The following is a 25,000-nucleotide window of genomic DNA, read 5'->3' on the forward strand; positions in this document are numbered from 1 at the left end:
GACGTTTGTGTGGTGATACTGTAGTACCATTGTATTAATTTATAGTACATTTAATGTGGTGCAGTGTGTATTAATAATTTACAAACCCTGCATCTAAATGTAAATTGCTCTCTGCTCTTTTTAATGCGCCACCGCGTCTACAACTTACTTCCAGTGAAATACAAGGTTCCAATTACAAAAAAATCTAATTACTAACCTCACCCGTATCTTATTTATTTTGCTACAGTATACTACCTGTGTGTAACAGATTCATCGTAACCAATGCATACACTGAACAACACTTACAGTTGACGTAACATATCGCCTCATGAAGAAAACCACGGAATATAACATGGATCAATAATTGGCTTCACGGATTTTACCTCGTCAACTTCATTAATTACGAACTTTGCCTTCCATCAAATCAATTAAATCATCTGTCATTATGAGAATTCCAAGGATGAGATTCAATCAACGTATGTGCCTTATTTTATGTGTGTCTTCGCTTCTTCTTCTTCTTCACCTTGAACCTGCACTCTGTCAAAGTAAGTCCTTTTACATTTATAACGTACGTATAGCGAGGTTTGTGCCAGACGATTTCGTCTGCAATAGCTGCTCTATAGACATTTGACTATTTCTGTATTCTATAGCCTATATTGTACACATTGTAAAATATGACACCTGGTAGCTACAGTAAGCCCAAAAATTAAGGTACCAGTTATGTTCACTCCCTGTATATCCTAAACAAAGACAAATATGTCTTGAAACCAGAAGCCAACATCTGAATCTTTTAGCTCGAATTTAAAGGCCTCATTTGTTGAAATTGTTCAAGAAATAAAGACACGCCGATCCAGGGAATTCATGATCCAGCCATCATTACAATGGAAGATATAGTCTAGGACCAAGGGGTCAAGTTCAACACCCATGTCAACCAAGATTGGTTGACATGGGTGTTGAACTTGACCCCTTGGTCCTAGACTATATCTTCCATTGTAATGATGGCTGGATGAATTCCCTGGGATTAATTAAATGTATAAAGTACTATGATGAATGATCAGTGATGATTGCTGTATCCAAAATAATTGCAATACATCACGGGGTAATAATATTGCAAGAAAGCCACATCTGCAATAAAGTAAGCCATGAGTATCCCTAGACCCTCTAGATCACTGCTAGAGGCATAGGCTTAGGAACCTGGGGGGGGCTTGAGGGGCTCAGCCCCTCAATAATGTTGGTGTGGGGGCTGGAATACCTTTCAGCCCCCCAATAATCCTAGGTGAACTTAAAAAATTGTGATCAAATAGAGGTCTTTGTGACCTATATTTTGCAAAATTTTCTGACTGCGAGGGGCCCCCTCGCGCACCCACAGTCTGACCCCACAATTATTTTTTCAAGTTTCTTCCCCCCCAATGTTGAAAATCTTCCTAAGCCTATGAGAGGGGTAGTGGACTCCAATTGTAGAGAACGTTTTTTAATTAAAAAAACAAATATATTTGGCCAAAACAGCAAACAGAAAACAAGTCAACAATGGTTGAGAACAAATGATGGAACCCTTTTAAACATTTGAAATTATTTTTTTAAGTACATACTCTATTACTAGGCATAATCGGTTTTGTAAAAAGCATGTTTAGTGTTATTAATATGAATATTTGTCAATAAAGTTTCATTTAATTTATTTAGCCTAATAGTAATATCATCAAAATTGCTATATTTATGGCTAATTATGTTAAGGAGAAACCTTTCACATAATTTTGGAAATTCCAACAAAAATTCTAAAATTCTGAAAATACCAAATAAATACATTCGAGTGCACAAGTATTTTTCTTTTGGGTAAGAATTTTTTTCTTACATGAAACAGTTTTTTTCTTGCAGGTTAGAAATTTGATAAATAGGTCCATGCATGACTTTTGTATATGATGATCTATTTATCAAATTTCTTACCTGCAAGAATAAAGTTGTTGCATGTAAGAAAACAATTCTTACCCAGAAGAAAACAAGTAGTGAACTCGAATGTATTTTTTTGGTATTTTCAGAATTTTAGAATTTTTTTTGAATCCCAAATTCTTTATTAGCAATAAAACTAGCCAATTAGATGAAAGGAGGCAAAATAAAGTAATTAAAACGTTATTAACACATTCATGCACATAGAAATATTAAGGGGGTACTACACCCCTGCCCAATTTTGTGCCTATTTTTGCATTTTTCTCAGAAATGATAAAGCATTGGTGACAAGTAAGAGATTTATATTATAGGGGCAAGGACTACAACTACTGCACTGGAAATTTTATTTCAGCACAGACAACAGTTGTGGAGTTACAGTCAAAAATGAGGAAAACCAATATTTGATCAATAAATCAATAACTACTTGCCTTGAGTTGCTGAATTTTCAGTGCAGTAATTGTAGTCCTTGCCCCTATAATATACATATCTTACTTGTCACCAATGCGCTATAATTGTTAAGAAAAATGCAAAAATAGTCACAAAATTGGCCAGGGGTGTAGTACCCCCTTAAGAGTTATATTTTTAAATAATTTAAAAAAATCTTTTAAAAGGGTTCCAGCCTTTGTTATCAACCATTGTTGATTTGTTTTGGACCTCAAATAGTTTGCTTTTCTGGCCAAAAATATTTCTAAAAATAAAAAAAAAATAATAATACAATACGATCAAATGTGATTGTTTTCCTGCAGTATATGATATGCTTAAACTTGGTAGGTACAATTTGCACTCAAAGTAAAATACAAAGTAGGTCTACGTACTGTATTTTTATATCTGGATATTGTTATATTATGGATATAGAATAACCTCAGCATCTAATCAACCACCAAAATATTTACATGTAAATACGTTTTGATTTAGAAATTGATTGACATTGGTATTTGAAAAGTGTTTTATCATTATGTAAAACAAAGAGCTGTATAATTTGTCCAGATAATTGTATAAATATATTAATAATTATTATATATTCAAGTATACATTAATATATTTATAAAATTATCGGGACAAATATATTAATATAGCGCGTATGTATTCAAATAATTTGTTGGAGACTAGCTTGCCAATAAGGATTGTTACGAAACAAATGCATGTGCTGGTAGCCCACAACCTTATTAACAGTATGGTTTCCCAATTTTTACACCAACAATAATTTCAGACGACAATTTCTATTCAATTTCACGCTATTTAAACTTGAATATGGAATATGAAGTTCAGCGAACTATTTCAATCCCGTAACCATGGTAGCAGATATACAGCGTTGGTTTTTCAAACCAGAATAAAACGGATTTGGATGTTATCTTCACATTCTTAATTCATTTACTAGAAAAGCTCTATTAAAACGTCCACCGATATCAAATATAAATGCATCTTGTGACTTAATACTTTTACATTTTATATGTCATCTAAAAACCGATGCCAGGGCTTCATCAATTTCGTGCCAGTTTGCGAGAATCACTTTACTAACTGCATGATTCAATGAAAGAAGTTGATTCTCGCAACAAATGTTACGAGAATCGTTATACGAGAGTCGATTCTGTGATTCTTGTCGAATCCGAGGCCCTGGATGCAATAGGAATACAATACTCTTTGTGTAAAAGAGTAAAAGCTCACTCTCAATAGAGCGAGAACAGTGAAATCCAATAAAGGTAGTAACAGTCACTCCTACTAGAGTGAAAACTACTCTTCCAAGGTATACATGATATCAGGCATGCTACTCTTTTGCGAGTAACGTCCCTTTATATCATACCTTGAAAGGGTCGTTTTCAGACATAAGAGAGATATTCACTCTTCTATGAGTGACATTCACTCAGTGATTTTCACTCCCTTTGGAGTGGTTTTCACTCATCTCACTCTTAAGAGATCAAAACAATAATACACATCACAATAAAAGTGAGTGCATGAGAAAAACAAGACTAGACTAAAAATGGAGAAAATTAGGAAAATTATATGGCACAGATATCGGCACACACACCAAACACCCCCATACCCACCCCAGGCCCCACCCACTGTTTTACATTAATTTGATTTGAAAGTGTCACAATGGTGAGAATTTTAACCATTGTCGTAACTAGACTGCTATAAATCTATTTTGTTCTTTAATAATAATTGCACAATGAATGGTATACAACAATATTGACATTGAGATGGAGCTAAGTTGGGGGGGGTTCTTCGTAAAACAATTTACGGGGATGTGCCACGCAGACTTTCGGATGCTGACTTTCTCTATACCTACTTTTTGCTGTTTTGCCACCCATCAGTATACCAATTTTTCACAAAATACACCCAAAAAGCACCCAAATTTGCCCTAATTGGGCGCTTTTAGGGCCATTTTTCCCAAATGCGCCCAATTGGCGCATTGGTCTCCACTGAAAACCCACCCATCGGTATACCAAAATTGCTGAAAAGGTACCCCAAAACCGTGGCACATCCCCGTACACCTTCAACCAGGGAGAACCCCCTCCGGGGGTAAGGTGTTGAGCCCACTTCTAAATGCGGTTTCTATAGGGGGATATGGACCATGTCCATGATGTCCATAGACATGGTAGACACCTGTAAGGCTGTATGAAATGTCAATTTACAGGGGGGACCGGGGGGCCAACACGGGGCCCAAGAACGCCTCCGGTGCTGGTATAATGTCGCCATTGCTTTTAACATGGCTCCATATCTAATTTTCCGTATGGCATTTAATTAATTGTTATTCAATTAAAAACAAAGAAAGTCTGCCACTACATTACACACAATAATAGTAGGGATGCCCACTCTCAATACAGTTTCCACTAGAACGATTTTTCATTTACTGTGTGCGTGCACTCACACACGTATTGTCTATGGAGAAACTGATCGATACAAGAAATCCCAGGCATGTTAAATGGCGTACATACTTGTTTTGATCCAAATGTAGGCCTATATCAGGGTGTTTCAAGAAATTCCTGATTCCACCAGAAAACATTCACCAAACTTTTTCCTGTTTGGTCAGTAAATAGAGAGGACCTTCCTGCATGAAGAGATCAACTTTTTTAATGAAAAATTTAATGAGATGAGAACTACAACAGGTTGAAGTGACACCATTCCGTGCATCAGGTGTTCAAACGCAATTATCTCCGAATTTGGAGTGAATCAGACAAGCAAACTTACATACTCATAAAATTTAACTATTTATGAAGACAAAATGTGTAGGATGTTAAGAAATTTAAGAATGTTTAAGCCTACCGCGCCCCATCTCAAATCATGCACTTCCCCGTGCACTTCTCACTACCATGTCCATTTCATAGGGAGTATAAAAACCGGGGACCATCATGGCTTCCATGCACACAGTGTATTGCTCAATGTAGTAAAGATAACCTTTGAGTTGGAGCAAATTTCTCAAAATTGGTAGTGATTAATGTTACCAAACTTATGCCATGATGAAATATAATAATTTTGAAGATAAAATGTGCTGACCTTAAAAGATTGAACAATGTTTAAGACTACCGCTTTTCATTTGAAATAATGCACTTATTGTTCATCTCCTCTATGGAGATATTTTCCATGGCGGCCATCTATGATCATGCTTGAGGTTTCAACAAACAAACCATGGGTTTTGAGGTCTTATAGTTTTTGTTGTATGTCAATAAAATCGATTAAATTTTCAGGATGATCTTATTTTCATGTTGTTATAAGCAAATATAATGTTCCAGATAAGATAGTTAATAAATACATTAAGAAAAAGTACCTTAAAGTTGCACTTTCTGTTAGTATTCCTTTTGGACTTTAACTTTTTAACATGTTCTAGCAGCCCTATATAAAACCGTGACACTCGAAAGGCCATATCTCTGGAATGAAACGTCCGATTAAGATTATTTAAACGCTAAAATGTTTCTTTCATCAATTCCCATCCAATAAGTTAGGTCTGAATCAATTTAAAAGTACTTCAATTTTTAGTGGACATGCCTAATAATAGGTCTATCTATATTCAATAATGTCACCGCAGTATATGCCATGTGCCCACCTCCATGAGTGCAATTTCATTGATTTATTTTCACTGATTCTTTAAAAATATAAAATGTATAGTTTGTACGTTAGTAGTCGTGGCAATGAATAACAATGGAAATATTTGGCATAGTAATCCATGTGTAATTTTATGTATTGTGTTGGTCAACCACCGTTGTTGTAAATGATAGCGTGAGCGTCTGTTTTCGTATTCGGCCATGCGTTTTGAGTTGGGCCGGTAATGCGTTACATGTTTTCGCGAGATGAAAATTGCATGTTTTTTCATTTAAATGTCCATATCTTTCACATATCATACCCATCATATATAAAAGTATACATTTTCTTGCTGCAAATGAACTGAGGAATCCAAAAATGCACTTTAAAATGATATAGGGTATAACACTAAGGAGTTATGAAACAGAAAATACCAAATATTTTGGGGGAAAAATTGAAAATTTGAAGAAAAAAAAAAAAATAGGTGCACCCCACATATTTAAAAGTTCCATATTTGAATTCCTCTCAGTCACAGCTTTTTATACATATATAACATCATAGGGTTCAATAAAATTAAAATCATTTTGCGCCAGCCTCTTTCTAGGCATATTTTCCCATTGACTTCAATGTGTAACTCGAACGGAAAATAAAATATGCAAAATTGCTAATCAAAGCAAATTAAATTACCTGGAATAAGATTGTATGGTGTTATAGTATGTAGTTTAAAGTGAATTGTAAAAATATGAAAAAAAGAAATGGACCTCTTGCATCATATGACCCCTGGGGTCACTTTTATTAAATTTGCTCCTCCTGATCCTCCTCCTCCTGATCCTCCTCCACCCCGCACATTATGCTAATTGGAGGCTAATTATTCAAATGTTAATAACTTTTTACAACATTTATTATGTTTATTGTATTGGTATCATCACAAGCTTTAATTTGACACCAAATTTAACTACATAGGCTGCATATTAACTGAGAAAATGATAAAGATGAACCCAAAAATGTCGCGCGCATGTAACATCTCCACCTATTTACTGGCCCAAGTCAAAACGCATGGCCATTCAAAATTATATATATATAGAACATAGTTTATAGTTAGTAGTTGTAAGAGAACGCCATGCATTAATGTTATTACACAATGAATTATGTATGAAATCAATGTGCAATTAACTATTCACGCGATCACGGTGGATACTACATTACTAGGCAATATATGAAAGGCTTCACAAAAACATCCAATGAGCAATAAGTTTATATTAACGTAGCCTCTCATGTTGTGAACAGTGTGTACATGTAGCTATAGCCTTTTTAAGAGGGTGGGCAAACAGGGTGCAGGCCAACTTTTAAGGGGAGGGGTTGGCAAGCTTGGACGAAAATGGTTAAAAATGGGCTAAAAAGTACAAAAAGGGTTACAAATCTTACATACCAGGGCGACCAGCACCCCACAGAGCGGGGGGGGGGGGGGGGCAAGACTTTCACAGGTGGGAAGTCCCCCCGGCCACGCCACTGGTTATGAACAAGCATGGCCGAATCCAACCGTTAATTAATGGCTACGATGGCTGATTACGACTGACATAAGAAAGACGCAACAGAAAAAGGACCTTAGCCCAATGCTGTTGGCTATTTAGGTAAAACACTGCCGATACATTTTCAGATTAAAATTAATGCTTAATGTGTATGCATAATTTCACAATTTCACAACGCAGTTGAAACGTGTTCTGATCTAAAAGAGGAACAATAACGAAGATGCTCCCTGAAGGGTGATAATGAGACCATCTGGTAGATCTTAAATTTACAGATAATTAGACCTATTGTATTGTTCTAAATTCTATGTAGGGCACATTTCAACCTAATTAGGAAAAAGGTCATTGTTTACATCAATATTACATACCCATTGCACAAAAATGTGCATAATTTAGCAACCCGGAATAATGGAATATTTCAACCTATTTAAGAAAAAAGTTATTTACATCAAATTACATAACCAATGTAAAAAAATATGCATATTTAATTAAAGCCATATTATAACATTTCTGTAAAAATAGATTGGTATTTATTTTCCATAAAATGTTAGCTTTTACTGTCAGATATGTCCCTTTTAATTTTGAGCCGAACAAGTGAGGTAAAGCATAGAAAATTGGAATTTACTACTAGCGCCCATGCGTGTTACTCCCGCGGGGGTGGGGTGTGTATGTGTATCCCGCACGCCGTGTACGTACTGTGCATACGTGTTCGACTGATATTTCCATCGTAATAATAAAACGCCGGTTTCATCGTTTTATTCAAAATCTCGGATTTTGACAAAACTGCACCTAAAGTCTTGATTTTTGCAGGCAGAGTATCTTTATTGACTAAAGTACATCATAATCGTGTAAAAACCAGAATAAAAAAAAATTGAGAGCGTTCTCCTCAGCAAATGTTATAATATGGCTTTAATAGCAACCCGGTAAATTACACAGAATTTAATTTAATTCTGTGGTAAATTAGCATACGTTGCAAAGACGAAATGAAGCATGCAAGCACTGCTTTCCATCCCATCACATTTTATGCGGTACGAGGTATCTACTTATACTTTTCGAATTCAAAACATTCGAAAAAAATATATCATCCCGACAAAAAAAATCCCCCCCCCCCCCAGTCTGGATGAGTAGAAACTTTAAACTGTTATCTTCACTTTGGACGAATGTTTTTTCTCTGCAACTTGCCCAATTTTTCATGGAAATGGTGTTACGTAAACCGCCAGATTGCTCAAACAACTTGTGTTGCAGTTTTATCAGAAAAGAGCGAGCTGTTCTACAGTTGGATCACACCCGGGGGATCACATAAGCAGTGCAGTATAAAAAGGGGGAGGAGCTGGGAGGGGGTTGACCAGGAATAGCATCTCCCAAATAAAAGCCTTGCACAAGGCCTAAGTTTTCCGCCTTAATATCAGCACTTGAGCCCAATCACTAATTCACCATGTTCACTGATTTCGGGCTCGCCAAGTCCATCCAAGAGGGCCACAGACTGCGGCCAGTGCGTATGTTGAACGACCGAACTCGGGTTGAGTCTACGATGTGTTTTGGAATCAGTCTGCTTACAAAGTGACTAAAAAAATACAGCAATATAATCAGCCTGATTAAAATTGTCTGGTTTCCCCTGGGTCGGCTTCTACTGAATATAATTTAGTTTCATCAGATTTTGCGTAGTTATTCCACATGAAATACTATATATGTACGATCGTATATAAATACGAAATTTGTTGATTTCATTGAAACCTGATATTTTGTTAAAATTTGTATAAATAGCTTACACATTTACACTTAAACATGGAATATTAATCAAACATCTAGTCATTTCGACCAGTCGTTTTTATACAGCAACGGACGGTCAAATTAGCCATGGGTTCCTTTTACTTTGCCTCGTTATTTCGCCTTAAAATATAGACAACAACCCTTTTTTTCTAATATTAATTTTAGCAGTTTTGGTAAAGAATTAAAATTTGACGGAAATTGTACATTATGGATTTTGTCTTTTTTTTTCTTTTTCTTTTTTTTTTTTTCTTTCTTTCTTTTTCTCCCCCTTCCCCTTTTTTTACTCTCCGATAAACGTAGTATTTAACACTGTCAAATTTGATATTATTTTATTTGGCAAAGTTTGGATCATTAAAGTCTCATTTACCACCCACTGCATTCGCTTATTATTTCCTGTTCTGCATCCACTGATCAATACCAATAAAAGGTCCGTGTTTGACGTCCATATTTCTCGGGATTTTTTAAAAACCATTTCATGATTAGAAAACGAGAGTTTCTATTACGCAATTTACTTGAACTGTAAATGTGTATATCAATTCAAAACAAACTATATATGCGGTAGCTTCTTCAAGGGCAAATGTATCTTTTCATTGCGTGCATTGTGTCATTGATTGCGACGTTAATTAATTAATTAATCTGACATTTGCCTTATCTCAATGCAGGTTATTTTTACCGGTTTGTATATCATTTACGCGAGGTTACATTAAAGAAGGTATTATACGTTACACTTTTAAACCTTTTTGAATTATTGTAATTTCATTTATTTTTCTTGAAGAAATTGTGAAGCGCTTTGAACTGCGAAAAAGCGCTATAGAAATGTCGTATATGTATGGTATAATGAGCATTCAAAATAATATTCATGATATAAGAGTATATCTACATAATTATATGCAAACATTGGTTGCCCCCCCCGGCCTATGTAGAGAATGGTCTCCTCAGATTTACCTCAGTTTTCATTCAATGTTATTGTTAGGCTTTGTATAAAACACGTCGACTCGAGCATTTTCTTTTTCATAAGAAAATTACAGAATTATGTGTTTCAAACTTAAGGGTATGTCAAAAGTTCATGAAAATCAGACCTTGTCCTCAACCAATAAATGTCATAATTCCTCAATGCTTAATATTATAAGAAACATGCTGGAAAACATGACTGGGTGTAACTTGTTTGTGATTCACATTTCCTTGAACAAGATAATGCAGTGGTAATAAATTTTTAACCTGTGCTCGTCATTGCAAAGGTATGCTCTTAACATATATCTGATGAATTCATTGTTTTATGTTTATGACAGTGTCTATCGGTAATTAACTTTGATTTTATTGACTGCTATCTCAGTGTCAGGCAATGCGACTTGTAACCGACCGGCTGTTACTAACGCGAGATGAGAAATAGAAAATTAAAAAAATGAAGGACAGATTCTCGATTCTCTGTTTTGTTTTGTATTTACAGTAAACATGTTCAGGGTGCCTCAAAAAAGTTATTTCGTTAATTTAGGGACCGTTCACAAACACTTGTTATGGGCCTGATGCAAAAAAAAAAGGGGGGCCTTAAATTTTGACACTCCTAAGGGGGGCCCTGAAAAAATGACCACAAATTTTCCTGGGAAAATTGAGTTTATATGCTTTTCTATGGGGTTGATCCATAATTTTCATGTCAAAAGGGGTCCCTGAAAGGGGGGGGCTGAAAGGGGGGGTCGAAAAATGTTCGCGATGAAATATTTTTGCATCAGGCCCCCAACTAGTGAACGGTCCCTTATTTATTATAACACAAGCTGTGGTGTGGTACATATAGTAGTGATGGTACTACAGCTCAACTTTAATACCATACTTTGCCTAACCAGACAGTCCATCCAAAATTGTTACTACACCTTTACATTTCATCGAATCTCTTTTTGATGTCTGTCATTTTGAACATCATACTTGAAAGATGTATGCTATGTAGAAACTTTATTTTGCAATTTCATAATTTGCATATTATTAGCATATTTGCAAGAAAAAACATGAAAATCAATAAATACCTATATTTTTCACAATTTCAATATTTTATTAGAAATTAAGCATGTAGGCCGTTTGTTATGACTTGATGAATGAAACTGTTAGACAGATTTTGATATTTTTGCTTATTTTTCCTTTTTTGCCCCAAAATGTGTAAAAATCACAATTTTTTGGATGACCTATATTTTCTTTGAATATTTATCAAATTTCTTAATTTAGGTATAATACAGTGCAGAAAAAGATGTCAAAAAATCTGTTAAAACAGATTTCCAATAAATTGTTCCATTTTCATTTTTGGGTTAAATACTCAATTTTCATAAAATGAAAACATGTCCATTGCACTTTTTCCTCGAGATGTACTATAATATCAAGGTTACGGATATATTATAATCCCTTCTTATCTTCACTGATCCATCAGATACCTATTGTTATGAATGATCAATGAAAAGGTTCAGAACTGGGCTACTAATGGTCTTGTCAAGTATCTATAGTTATTTTCATGAATGTGTCAACTCCAAAATCATTCAAGGTCGAATGTAGGCAAAGTACGGTAAGTTGAGCTGTACGATAAAGTAGAATTGCTCAAAACCAAAATGATAATGTTGAGTCTATATTAACAAGACGTGTGAATATACTATACTGCACATAATACCGTGATTTGATTTAACACTAATTTTGACATAAAAATGTTAAATTTGTAACACTTGCACACTATTTTAACGTGTTCACATGCTATGATTTAAGCACTTCCGTTAAAATGTTTTAACATGTTAACACATCTTCAGTAACATTTGTTATTTGCATATTTATGAATATTAATGAACTCATTTGCATAATTGCATATTATTTGTATTGCCGCGGGCCACCTTAATTACGAACCGCGTAATTATAGTTGATTATTATATTATTTATTGTCATAGATTCCAGCTATTGTGAAGGTGCACCAACATGTGGGGAATGTATATCATTGGATCCAGCCTGTGCCTGGTGTGCACAAGAGGTAAGTGACTTATTCCGTCCGCAACTTGTGGTCCATGACCACACTTGCTATGCTATATTGGACTCTGTTAGTTGCAAGTCTTAAAATGTGACAGTCCGATCGGCCTCAGCCCTGCGGGGCTTGCGCTATTTATGTTTTTAACGGTGGTTCTGGACCACAAGTTGCAGACGAAATTAAAATGTATGCGAATATAATAACAAACAAACCATAATGACCTCATTCTCAATGGCACAGCTCAATAAAAAGAAGCAAATACTCAAATTTTGACCTCAAGTTGTAGAACATGAGTCGGGAATCAGGCTGTGAATCATGAAATGCTCCTTTGAGTAAGCAAGAAGAAAATCTGCGAAGTAAGTTACGGATTTTTTTTTCTGTTTAAGATTGAAATGTTTTAGAAATATTATAAAATCAAAGAAATTTTTGTTTATCACATGCACTCCAACTCAATGAAAAGAAAAATCAATTTATATATACAATATTGAGAGAACCCCCTTGGTAGCACGAAATGTGTTTTTTCATGGTTCAGTTAGATGTTAAAATGATGCCTACCTCTCGTGGGCACGGGTCTGCCATCATCCGTAACGTAATAGGGTGCTACCACGATCTGAGATATATTCATGCCTTCCCATTATGCATTATTTCATACTCTTAGGGGCCTATGAGACAGTGCATAATCTTTAAAAATATTTTGCTAATTTAATTAAGACAATTTTTGAACTATATGATGTTTGAGGTAATAATTTGAATTTGTATATACCTGCTGATGTTTTATAGACAATGATTTCCACATAAAAGCAAGGAAATGTGTTTGTGATTTAATTTGTACTTCACCTTCCGTTCACGTGTACTTCACGGGGGGGGCATTTCAGCTCTAAAAGAAACATAAATTGCTCATTCAGCGACTGTCAACCAGAACCGCCCTTGATTTTGACTGTTCGCATCAGCTCCAAAAGACCACCTTTTTCGTAGGCCTATTCGCAGCCAAAAGACCCCCCCCTTTACCGGTACACGTCCACTCCTAAAGACCCACCACCTCAAAATCCCTGGAGCATATACCCATCACAAATGTGCCCCCCCCCGGCCGGGACTTCACCAGCACACTTAAAACAATCTATTCCGCTCCCACTTTGGCATCATACTCATTTCACTTCAACAAGTACAACCGAAGCACAATTCCTCTCAGCACTGTCTTAGATCGTAATTATCCACTGACAGCTCCCCATTGCACCTGTGTGGGGCGGTGCAAGTTAGTTAAATCGCCTGGTCCAAGCAAGTACACAACACGTTGGCACAGCAGGGACTCGAACCGCAAAGCATTCTGGGAAAACTTGATTTTCTGCTGTGGGGTGCTACCTAGCACAAAAATAGTTACACGGTGTGCCAGACGTCACGGTATAACTTATCATCGGTTCACATTCAACCTTTCAAGATTCTTTAACCTTTAACCTTTTTAAATGTTGTATGAAGCTACAGGAAACTGATGTCAGGTCAATAACCTCTCTGGCAATCCCCTTCATCTGATTGCGTTTGAAAAAAAAATGTTTATGCATCTGAGAATAGTATAGGGCGTAGCCTCGTAATCCACGAGGAAATAGTACTAAAGATATCAGCGATTCAAAGTTGACTTTGGAACATTTTTTATATATTTATACCAGGTAATTTTAGGAGATACAGATTTCATCACGAGTCTCAGATCTTGGCCAACTTTTCACATCAGTTCCTTTTAGAATAATTATACGTTTATAAAATATACTCTACCCCGTCCCCCCCCCCCCCCTCCCACAAACTTCCCCCACCCCGCACGTACACTACTTATTACGTAAATAAATCCAACTGTTTGATAGGCAATAATGGTATAAATCAATAAATAAATCAGACAGTAAATCAATCAATCAATAAATGAACTGAATTGAATTGAACAATAAAAATAATAAATAAATAAATAAATAAATAAATAAATAAATAATAATTAATTATTTAATTATTTAATACATAGAAAATACGGAAATATAGCTGAATTGCATCGACGATATGACCCCCTTATAAACAAGCTATTTAAAGTATCAGACCAGCGTAAATAATGCAACCAAGAGAATGAATTATAATAACATATTTGTGCAAAAATATAAATGAAAACTAAGTCCTATAGCTTTTATACAGACATGTCCTCCTTATATCCCAGGGTCCTTAATTAACATTGAATAATTAAATTATGTCATTACATTTCTTACGTAATTGTCATAATTATTCGTTCAATTTTGAGGCGCAAATGTTGCACAGAGCATTTTGCTATTTTAACTAAGTCACAATTTCCCATGCCAATGTAAACATGTCAATTCTTTAACACTTTTAATCTGGCAATGTTAAAAGGGGTCGCAGCGTAAATTGCTTTTGAAGAATGTATTGACACAATTTAAATTATTATAGCGGCCGAAAATGCGTGTAGGTTTCAGCTATTTTTAACCACTAGAAGGATATGAAAACACTCTTTACTATATTGCTCATGCTAGAAGTCGCAACTGTTGTTTTAAACCTAACCCGCAAACTCGAAAAGTTTTACAGAAAACGTTTAAATGTCGGGTTATTAAAAGGTAAAAAAACCTTTTATTATCATTAAAAAATGTTGGTTTTTTTTAAAAACATTTTGCAAAAAATGTTAGCCAAAATGAGTTCACAATATACATTATGACAACATTTCAAAAATGTTGTTGCAGCGTTTTTTCATATAGGGCCTAAAACATTTTATTAATGTTTTCATAACCTTCATTAAATAAAACCCGACATGTTTTTACTAAAGCTTTTTGACTAAAACCAAAACGCGTTTTAGAAACATTTTGGTGTTTGTTGGGTATTGTCTTCCGATATACATGATATAGTAATATTTCCATTTATGAATTTTACATATATAACTTAGAGTTTGATACATAATGGAACATTTTTATCTTATTACGCTTTCTATTATTTTGTATTTCAATACAGGGTTACAGTTCGAGTGGAGCACCAAGATGTAATGTTCTATCAAACCACACAGATGCAGGTTGCCAGGATATCAGCAATCCCGAAGGATCCTACACCATTATACAGGTGAAGGGGCATTTGTTTTGTTTGTATGTTTGTTCGTCTGCCTAGCTTACGAGTATTAAATGAAAGTCAAAAGTTGAAATTTTGGATGATTGATGGTGTTCCACGAATATTAGTGTGTAAGTCAACGAGACGGGTATTATCACTGATGGAAATGAAAATAAATCGAGGTTTGGTATCAAAATAATAAACATAAGCAGTAAACTGACACCCCAATCACATCTGCAGCATAATATTTTACAGACATTTTGGCCTTTTTTGTCTTTTATTTTGTGTGGGTGTGTGTGTGTAATTCAAATCATTTTAAATTCAAAACATTTTAAATTCTAACTTATAAAATTAATAAATAAAAGAGAAGAATTCCATTTAATTACTCCTTGTGACCAGAGAAGATGAGAATTCTCTGCTGTGATCCATCAATGCATATTCATCCTCTATTTATAATCCCATTGAGAACGCAAATTCGTATATTTTTGCCGACATCGGCCTCACCACTTCTTGAAACCTCGCCTTTTGTTTGTTTATTTGTTTGTGTTTGTCTGTTTGTGTTTGTCTCTTTATCGAGCTTAATTGATATAAATATGGGCTTAAAAGATCACTCAAGGTTGGGAGTTAAGGCGCCCCGGATTACTGATTTAAAGTGACGAGTTTGTAACTGTTAACCCTTTAATACAGAAATGTAGATAAATCGACATTAGATTCTGCCATTTCTACTTTTTTTATTGCATTATAAACTGTTCATTTATTTAGAGCTACCTTTATTTCAGAATATAATATTTGTTTGAAATCCAGGACAATTTTACAAAAAAACATTCATTCGTTGCTTATTTTTACGTGCATTAATTACGTTTTTTTACGGTGACCACAATAATCCATTACTGACACACAGGCTCCACAGCATTTAATATCGTACAGAAAGAAAGCTACTTCTGAATCAGTTTCAATGAATACCTTTTCAAGGTTACCTTTTCAGTTTATTGTCAAAAGAGGGTAAAAGGTATATTGCATTGCGTGCTTCTATTAGTACTTGACTGTATATGAAATTAACACAGTTCAATCAAACCATTTCGCTTTGGTTAAATTTACGACTTTTTTTAATAGGTTTATTGTCAAATACGATGTAAATTGGCAAAAAGGTTAAATTTTGTTAAATTTACGACTTTTTTAAATAGGTTTATTGTCAAAACACGATGTAAATTGGATATTGAAAAACAGTGACAAATGTTGTCTATTATACATTTCAACTTGTTCAGCATATTGTCCAGAATGTGACGTCTATTTGTAATTCAGTTAATCAGTATACGCTGGCGAAGTTACGTAATTAATCGGATTAATTACCATAGCAATAGGTGAAAACAATTTTGAACATACCGCGCTGCACTACAAGCAGGTTACACTCATCACCTGTGTATGTCTGCTATCATAGATTGAATACAATACTGGTCTTTTCAAAGATACTAATCTTACAGGTGCAAGTAATCAGCATGATATGGTTCAATGAAGAGGTACCGCGTGAACGTATCAGTGCAGCGCGGTATATTCAAAAATTGTTTTCACCTATTGCTATGGTAGTTAATCCGATTATTACGTAACTTCGCCAGCGTATAGTAGGCCTATGCAGTAAACTTAATGGTGAATGGAGACGTTTACAGTAAAACCCGATTAAGCATATTAAAACATGCTCAATCGGGTTTTATTGTCATAACAGAAAGTAATTGAACGTTTAAAATGGATTTGACTTTAATTAACCATTCATTCTAATTTACCTTTAGCCTTTTATTCACAAAATTACCTTTAGCCTTTTATTCACAAAATTGTCCCAAAGGGCAACAGTTTAATTATAACATGTGACATCTATTTATAACCCATTGAAAACAACGACAGGAAGGGATTGAAATGCATTAATCAAGTTTTTATGTCAAAATATTGGCCTAAGGTAAATTTAACATGGACGTATAGGATGTACACATAATTGACATTCAAATGTTAATTTACTGAAATATAACTTGATGGCCAAATGAATTCTGGACTTACTATTTACAATAATTTGTGTAGTAGGCCTAACTAAAAGGAAAATCAACATTTATATATGCATTCAGCGGTGAATATAGGGAAATACACATTTTCAGGAAATGTTGAAGCAGTTTCAAGAAATTATGTCAGTGCTTGTTGTCATCCCTGCACTTTAATTGGAGTCTTTTTGCCGGTCGTTTTCCCCATTTTCAATATCAAAACAATCGTATTAACGTATTAATTTATTCATATATATGATTTGTATAATTTTTTATTTTATTTTTTTTCATTTTTCAGGAGGATCCCTTAGGAGACGCAGGGTCGTCGCCTATCAACAAAACTGTTCAAGTTAGTCCACAAATAATAGACCTCACATTAAGACCAGGTAAGTCATGGGCTATTCCAGAAAATAGATGCACACCCCCTGTAGGGAGGGGTCTGGAAATCCAGACTTGTCCAAAGGTAAAAAATCCATGAGAAAAATATTAATAGTTAAATTGTATGTCCAAGCTTTTTCAAGTATTGGCGACTAGAATTTTCACAAAGCAAATTTGGAAATCCAGACATTTCTTTTATTGAAAAGTTCTTCCTCTATGGTATGCACAACATTACAATAATATTTTTAAGTGCTGAACTTGTCCAAATGTTATTGTAAAAAAATTTTGTCCAACAATTCAAAATTAACATTATGTTTGAAATTTTATACCATTATTATAATTATAATTCGATATTTTATACGTTTCCTGAAAACGTTTTACAATTGCAGATTCAAAGACTTCAGAAGTCTAAGCATTCAGAATCTTGAGTATAAGATATTACTCTTATAAATCTCACTATTTTATGTTAATTAAATAAAAATGGTTATGAAATAGAAAAGAAATGTGTTTGCTACAACTTAGAGTGCATATATAGACTGACATACCGTATAATTCCATCTACAAGCATATACTGTAAAAAATTGTTATTAAGCATATGTGGCACAGATATTTGTAAATTATTTGTAAAATATGAAAGAGTTGAACAAACTATATACGTTAAATTGGTTCTTGTCAGAGCAACTCGTTAAAAGACACATTATCGAATTTTTACGGTTTGCCTATAAGGCTAGCTTCAGACTCCGTATTGTACGTACAATATTGTATGTACAATACTTTTTGTTTTGTTTTTAAGTATTACACGTGCAATAAATATACGTGCCACGACGAGTTGAATCAGATTAAATAACGCGCTATAACCCTGACGGTTCATTGTTTGCTAAATCCAAGCGAGGTCACCAGAAAATCTATGCAAGAGAAATTTCTACTGCTGCTGATGAAAAATCCTAGAGTGCGTTTGGAGTTTTTTTCTGCACTTTACCAGTAGCCCTAATAAATTCATAAAACAATAAAAATCAAATAAAGATTTAGAGCAAATGTTTTTACTCACTGCTCATCTGATCCACTTTCCCAGGAAACTAAATATCGATACTCCTTAGTTTTTCCCTGACTTTCCAGACATAATTATGAGTAAACATCAAATTTAATGTTTACAAAACAATCAAATATATATACATTCTTTTGCATTTTGTACATAAATATTGATATCAATAATGTAGGCCTACAAACATTAAAAAGGGGGCCTAAGAGTATGTCTATTTTAATCATATACTAATTCCGCCATGCCCAAACATATCTTATTATGAAATCGTGTAATGGAACCCAAATTCCAATCAAAAATAAAAACAAATTTGTTATCAAATACACACTAGGCCTATACATTGTATTATAGGAATTTAATAGATGGTTCATTTTAATAAATAAATAGATTAACACGGGTAATGGACAAGAAATATTTGGTAATACCGGATTTACCAGAGAGCCAGTGGATAAAGAAATTAATTAAAATTAAAACAAATTAAATGAGAAAATGAAAGCAAGGACATTCGAAGGAGTCCTAAATGTTATCCTGGCCCCAGGACACTGATTAATGTAAATTCGACCCATAGTTTATATTTTATCTACTTTTGCCAGCATTCAACCTGTTCAATGTGATTTATGCCTATTTTTAATAAAATTCCGAAATCTGACGTATCAACGTTGTATCGCGCACAAATTATGATTCGAGACTATTTCATTTGACACGGTTGTATGGATTTCAGAAGATCGGTCCTATAATAGATATCGATTATAGAGAATTACAGCAAGAGGCTTTGAGGATGCCGTAATCCTCTTGACCATCAACCAATCAGAGAGACATATTTCAGAAATATATTCGTAGGATTGAAACTCTTTCAACTCTGAAATATATATTTCAAGTAATCTCGTTTCACACTTTGGCTTGCAATAAAGCCACGAAGGGGCGGTAATGTTAATATACGATTTCAGTCAAATATTGGTGCAAATATACGATTTCGGTCAACTATTTGGCTATCCTTTTGCCCAAAATTATGAAATGTTTATTAGTAACAACAACTCTTAGGAGGGTTTTCGAGTAATTTTAGCGAAATAATGAGGTTAAATAAAAGAAAACCCACTTACAATTTTGGACGCTTAACTGTGGTGTTCTAGAGGAATTAAAATATCACAATTAATATGTTTAATTCAAAATCGTTGTCATACAAACAATAAGGTTGAAAAATAAATAGCCATTTAAAAATGATTTTAAAAGATCGTCTATTTTGTAGCTTTATGACACTGAATAGGCCAAATATCTGCCTCTGACGAAAAAAAATGTTTTCCATGCTGATTTGTTTTTGTAATTAGTACCGTATGTCATTTCAAAAAGAAAGAAAAAAAGGCGGATATTACTTTTTAAAAACTCAACGCATTACTATTAATACGCCTATAATTAATGAATGAAAAAGTATAGAAGGCGTTGCATCCGGTTCTGATAAGGGGAGGGGCACAAGCCGTTTTCGGCAGTTTTCCTATGGGATTTTCTAATCAATGGGGGGCTTCCGTGCCCCTAACGCTACGGTTACTGCATTAACACGTTTATGGATGTATTGTGATGATCATAAGTAGGCCTATCATAACATGCCTCAACGATATCAATATGTAAAAAGGTGTTGCAAATTCATAACACAGCGTGTTATAATGTAACGAATGCTATGCCAAAACTTTAAAAATTAACAAAAATATCAGTATCAATAAAATCAGAACTAGAATAAATACAAAGGCCTACAAATAATACTTTTAAACTTTCTAAATCAATATATGACTTAATATCAGTATAAATGAATCTCTAAATCAATTAATCAATCAGTTATCAATCAATCAATAAATAAATAAATAAATAAATAAATAAATAAATAAATAAATAAATAGGCCTAAATAGATAAATCTATAAATAAATAAATAAGATCTGAATGTGCCATTTATATTATTATTACAATTTTAATATTATTAATATTAGTATTAATACGACGTATTATTAACTTTAAAAAGGTGCCCATTGATTATATAATAATTCAAGTACAGTTGAATCATGGTAGGTATTATGATAGGCCTACCTACCATGGTTGAATACAAGAAGACATTAAAAGATGTTCATCATTCCGTGCACTCACTAAATTTAGAACTCTTAGAAATATGGCAACTCCGTATCAATTAAGCAACCTATGATTGTAGCAAAATATATATTTTCCCGGTACATACTATTTATTGCACGTGTAATACTTTTTGACGTCACGAAAAGTATTGTACATAAAATATTGTACGTACAATACGGAGTCTGAAGCGCGCTTAAACGAGGTGTTTTTGACGAAAGAGACAAAGGGCGACACCCTCCATCAAACATTACAATAGCTTGGTCTTATGTCTGTACAGACACCTGTATCAGTAATATAGTTGCTTTAACTCCAAATAATGCTTTTGTGGAGGGTATCTGCCTTTCGTCTCTTTCGTCAACAAAAGCCTTTTGCTTGTGGATGGAATTCTACGGTATTGTACAGTACAAGTATTTAGGCTCGTCACAGCAGAGAAGTAATTCCTCTCACACCTCGCATCTCTGGTCACAACATATTAAAAAAATGACTCGACTTTTATTGCCAGTTGGGTCTAAATTTGGAATTAAAATTGAGCTATCATATGTTTTGTTTGGCAAAACAGGATAATACTTTCTGGAATCGGGAGTAGTTATGTGACAGTAGTTGACAGTGATTGATAATTTTCAATTTTAGTTTATTCACTTTTCATAGTTTGAGAATTCAGAGAATGCCGGATGAGTAAAATTCTAAAAATATTGAGAAAAGCTTCTTCAATGATCAGACCGTCAAATATCAAAGAATTTTGTTTGTCAAAAGAAGCTGTTTTCTGTATCATCTCTTATTGTGGATCAAATATAGCTTTTATTAGTATTATAATTATGTAGGGATGAAATCAAAACTCGACCGGCGGTTGACCGCCGGTTCCGTCCGGTTCCCATTGTTTAGAACAATAGCAACCGGACGGAACCGAACGGTACCGGTAGAGTTTTGATTTCATCCCTTAGAAACTGATTGGAAAGAATGAGTTTGATACGTAAAACGCGCTTATCTGTGTAGCTTAAATCGGTAAATCATGAACATCTTAGTTTTCTCCTCATATTAATCGTAGCATTCGTTCTTACTATACAAACGGTTTTCTCATCAATCTGCAACATAGCCCTGGGATACGTTCTGCACGGGATAAATAATAATCACGATAATGGGAAACAAATCCCGCAATGAGTCAGTCGTAAAAATACAAACATACATTAAAAACAGATTATATTATCATTTGTCATTTTTTCTTAACCGTGACATTCGTTTCACTTCATGATAAATGATGGTTTAAACATCTAGGTTAAGGCTAACAAGTCTTAGAAGTGCCCCGTTTTATGTTTTAGGCCATGCGATGATTAGGCTATGTGAAGGTGTGACGAATGAGTCACATTTAATCGCAGACAAGTAACAGAAACGGTATCTGCAGTTCATCTGTGTTTTTGATGAAATCTGACTCACGTGTGAAGCTAATTACTAGATTTGATATGTCACCAAAACAGCTGAATCTGTATTCTGAATATCGACTGGGTTATTGCTAAAAGGCCCTATCTGCAATAGCTACCAGGTGTTCGCAATATGTACAATATTAATATACTGCGTACAAAAAGTACACTTAAAACCAAAGCAATACCTTAAAGACACTAAACCTAAATTACGAAGAAAGAAGTCAATAAATGCAAAATTTTGTTTTTGTTCAACGTATTTTTATACCTCATTCGGCACTTTGCGAATACCAATTTATACCAATTTGAATGAAAAAAGAGAGCATTTCAAAAGTTCAAAAATGCACATAGATTTTCTCTCGAAATTATGATCATATAGCGACCGAAGAATCGCCCTGACTGAAGAAATATCCCAAAATGTGTCAATTTTGAAATGCTCTCTTTTTCCACTCAAAATTGTATAACCTTTTTTCCTTCGTCCTTCGTATAACTTGAGGACTAAACTTGCATGGTGCCAAATGAGGCACCATGTCAAAATACGCAGAACAAAACTGTTCATCTATTGATGAGGGCCTACCTTTTTGGTATTTTAGGTAATAATAGTATATAGCGCAGTAAGCACAGCACATTGGCAAATGTCAGCTATTGCAGATACGGTCGTCTTGCAATAAACCCGCCAATATGTTTTCTATATCTCGTTTTGATATCAATTGTAAGTGGGCATGGCGGAGGTCTTTGTAGATGTCTAAGTGATGGATGGCATTTATTTATGGAATATTATTTCGACGCTTACGTGATTTCCTTACTGTCTATTAAAGTACCGTATATGGTACATGCAACGAGATTACCGTCTTGTGATTGATGAAAGTGATTAAAAACAATATTTTGTTTTTATTTAGATTTATTTATAAAAAAAAACCATTGTGTTATTTATTATTTATTATTTATTTATTTATTTATTTATTTATTTATTTATATATTTATTTATTTATTTGTCTTTATTTCTAATGCATTTATTTAGTTTATGTTCATTTATTATGAAACAAACAAACCGTCTTTTTTCTTATTTATTTTTTCTTATTTATTTATTTTTCATAGGCCTATTTATTTATTTATTTATTTATTTATTTATTATTCATTTAGTTTAATTTAGTATTTATTTATTTATTTATTTGTTTATTTATTTATTTTTGTATTTATTTATTTATTTATTTATTTATTTTTGTTTTATTTATTTATTTTTTATATATGTGACGTGTCATGTCAAATGGATCCACTTTTTGGCAGGTTATCAATTTTGAGATTTTTACATATCTTAAATATAGAGATATTTTGCTCCACAGCGCCGTTTTCCCCAATGAAATCAGACATTCCTAAGTGAAGATATTGAGTTCGTAAGTTATGGTATTACAAAATTGGAAATTGAGATATTGGCCTTTAAAAATATTATTGACAATGTTGAGAGTAGGAATTACCTTGAAAAATGTTTCAAGAAATACAAGATGCCAGTTATATTCCGGTCTGAAACTATCAGACAATATTTTTAACATTAATAACATCACAAATTCACAACAAACCCAAATTGTGAAAAAAATTACCACCGGGTAGATTTTTGGCTATTTCTCCATTTACGATCCTGCCCAAAAGTGTCTCCTTTTGACATGACACGTCACATATTCATTTTAGTATTTACAAGCCGACGACAAAGTCGGCTTGTTCTGTTTTACGCTAATTCTTTCTTTCTTTCTTTCTGGCAATCTGCCTCTTCTTCTACAAACAAAATGCGCCGAAGCTCTAATTAATACATGTTGGTCACTAGTGGCATGGGTATTCAGGGTGTTCACAGCTTGACCATTGCTTGACCTTTGACCCCGTATGCAATACAAACTAAATTTGAACAACAAGATATGTCAAGTTATAGTGCTGCATATGATAGACCTTAGTGAGACAAAACAAAAGTCAATGGTGACCTCCTTGTACAATGTTTACTTTGGGGTCAAAAGGTCAAAATGTGTAAAATTTCAAACAACGAGGTATAGCAAATCTGAGTGCTGTATATGATAGACCTTAGTGAGACAAAATAAAAAGTCAATGGTGACATCTTTGTACAATGTTTACTTTGGGGTCAAAAGGTCAAAATGTGTATAATTTGAAACAACGAGGTATGGCAAATCTGAGTGCTGCATATGATAGACCTTAGTGAGACAAAACAAAAAGTCAATGGTGACCTCTTTGTACAATGCTTACTTTGGGGTCAAAAGGTCAAAATGTGTCAAATTTGAAACAACGAGGTATGGCAAATCTGAGTGCTGCATATGATAGACCTTAGTGAGACAAAACAAAAGTCAATGGTGACCTCTTTGTACTTGGGGTCAAAAGGTCAAAATGTGTAAAATTTCAAACAGCGAGGTATGGCAAATCTGAATGCTGCATATGATAGACCTTAGTGAGACAAAACAAAAAGTCAATGGTGACGGTCAAAGTTGAGGGGTCGAAGGTCAAATTTTGAAATTGGTCAAAATTGACCCATTAATGTTATATTTACTGCCGGCGGCTTGTACTCAGAATCTATTGACTCTAGTTATTTATGTATTTATTTATTTATTTATTTATTTATTTATTATTTATATTAGTATTTATTTATTTATTTTGTTTATTTATTTATTTTTGTATCATTTTATTTTATTTATTTATTTTTATTTATTTATTTAATCATTTATATATAAATAACTCATGT

General features: G+C 33.9%; 1 protein-coding gene across 1 annotated transcript in view; it reads left to right on the top strand.

Annotated features, from left to right (window-relative positions):
* Window positions 1-25,000, top strand: part of LOC140162785 (integrin beta-5-like) — a 58,511-nt gene that overhangs the window by 7,306 nt on the left and 26,205 nt on the right. Inside the window, exons 2-5 of the mRNA XM_072186084.1 lie at window positions 227-524; window positions 12,146-12,225; window positions 15,205-15,309; window positions 17,617-17,704. Of these exons, the coding sequence (XP_072042185.1) occupies window positions 425-524; window positions 12,146-12,225; window positions 15,205-15,309; window positions 17,617-17,704 (373 nt within the window). The 5' untranslated portion in view covers window positions 227-424. The remainder of the gene's footprint in view (window positions 1-226; window positions 525-12,145; window positions 12,226-15,204; window positions 15,310-17,616; window positions 17,705-25,000) is intronic.

Source organism: Amphiura filiformis, chromosome 10 (genome assembly GCF_039555335.1).
Source record: "Amphiura filiformis chromosome 10, Afil_fr2py, whole genome shotgun sequence".
In the NCBI taxonomy this organism is placed as follows: Eukaryota; Metazoa; Echinodermata; class Ophiuroidea; order Amphilepidida; family Amphiuridae; genus Amphiura; species Amphiura filiformis.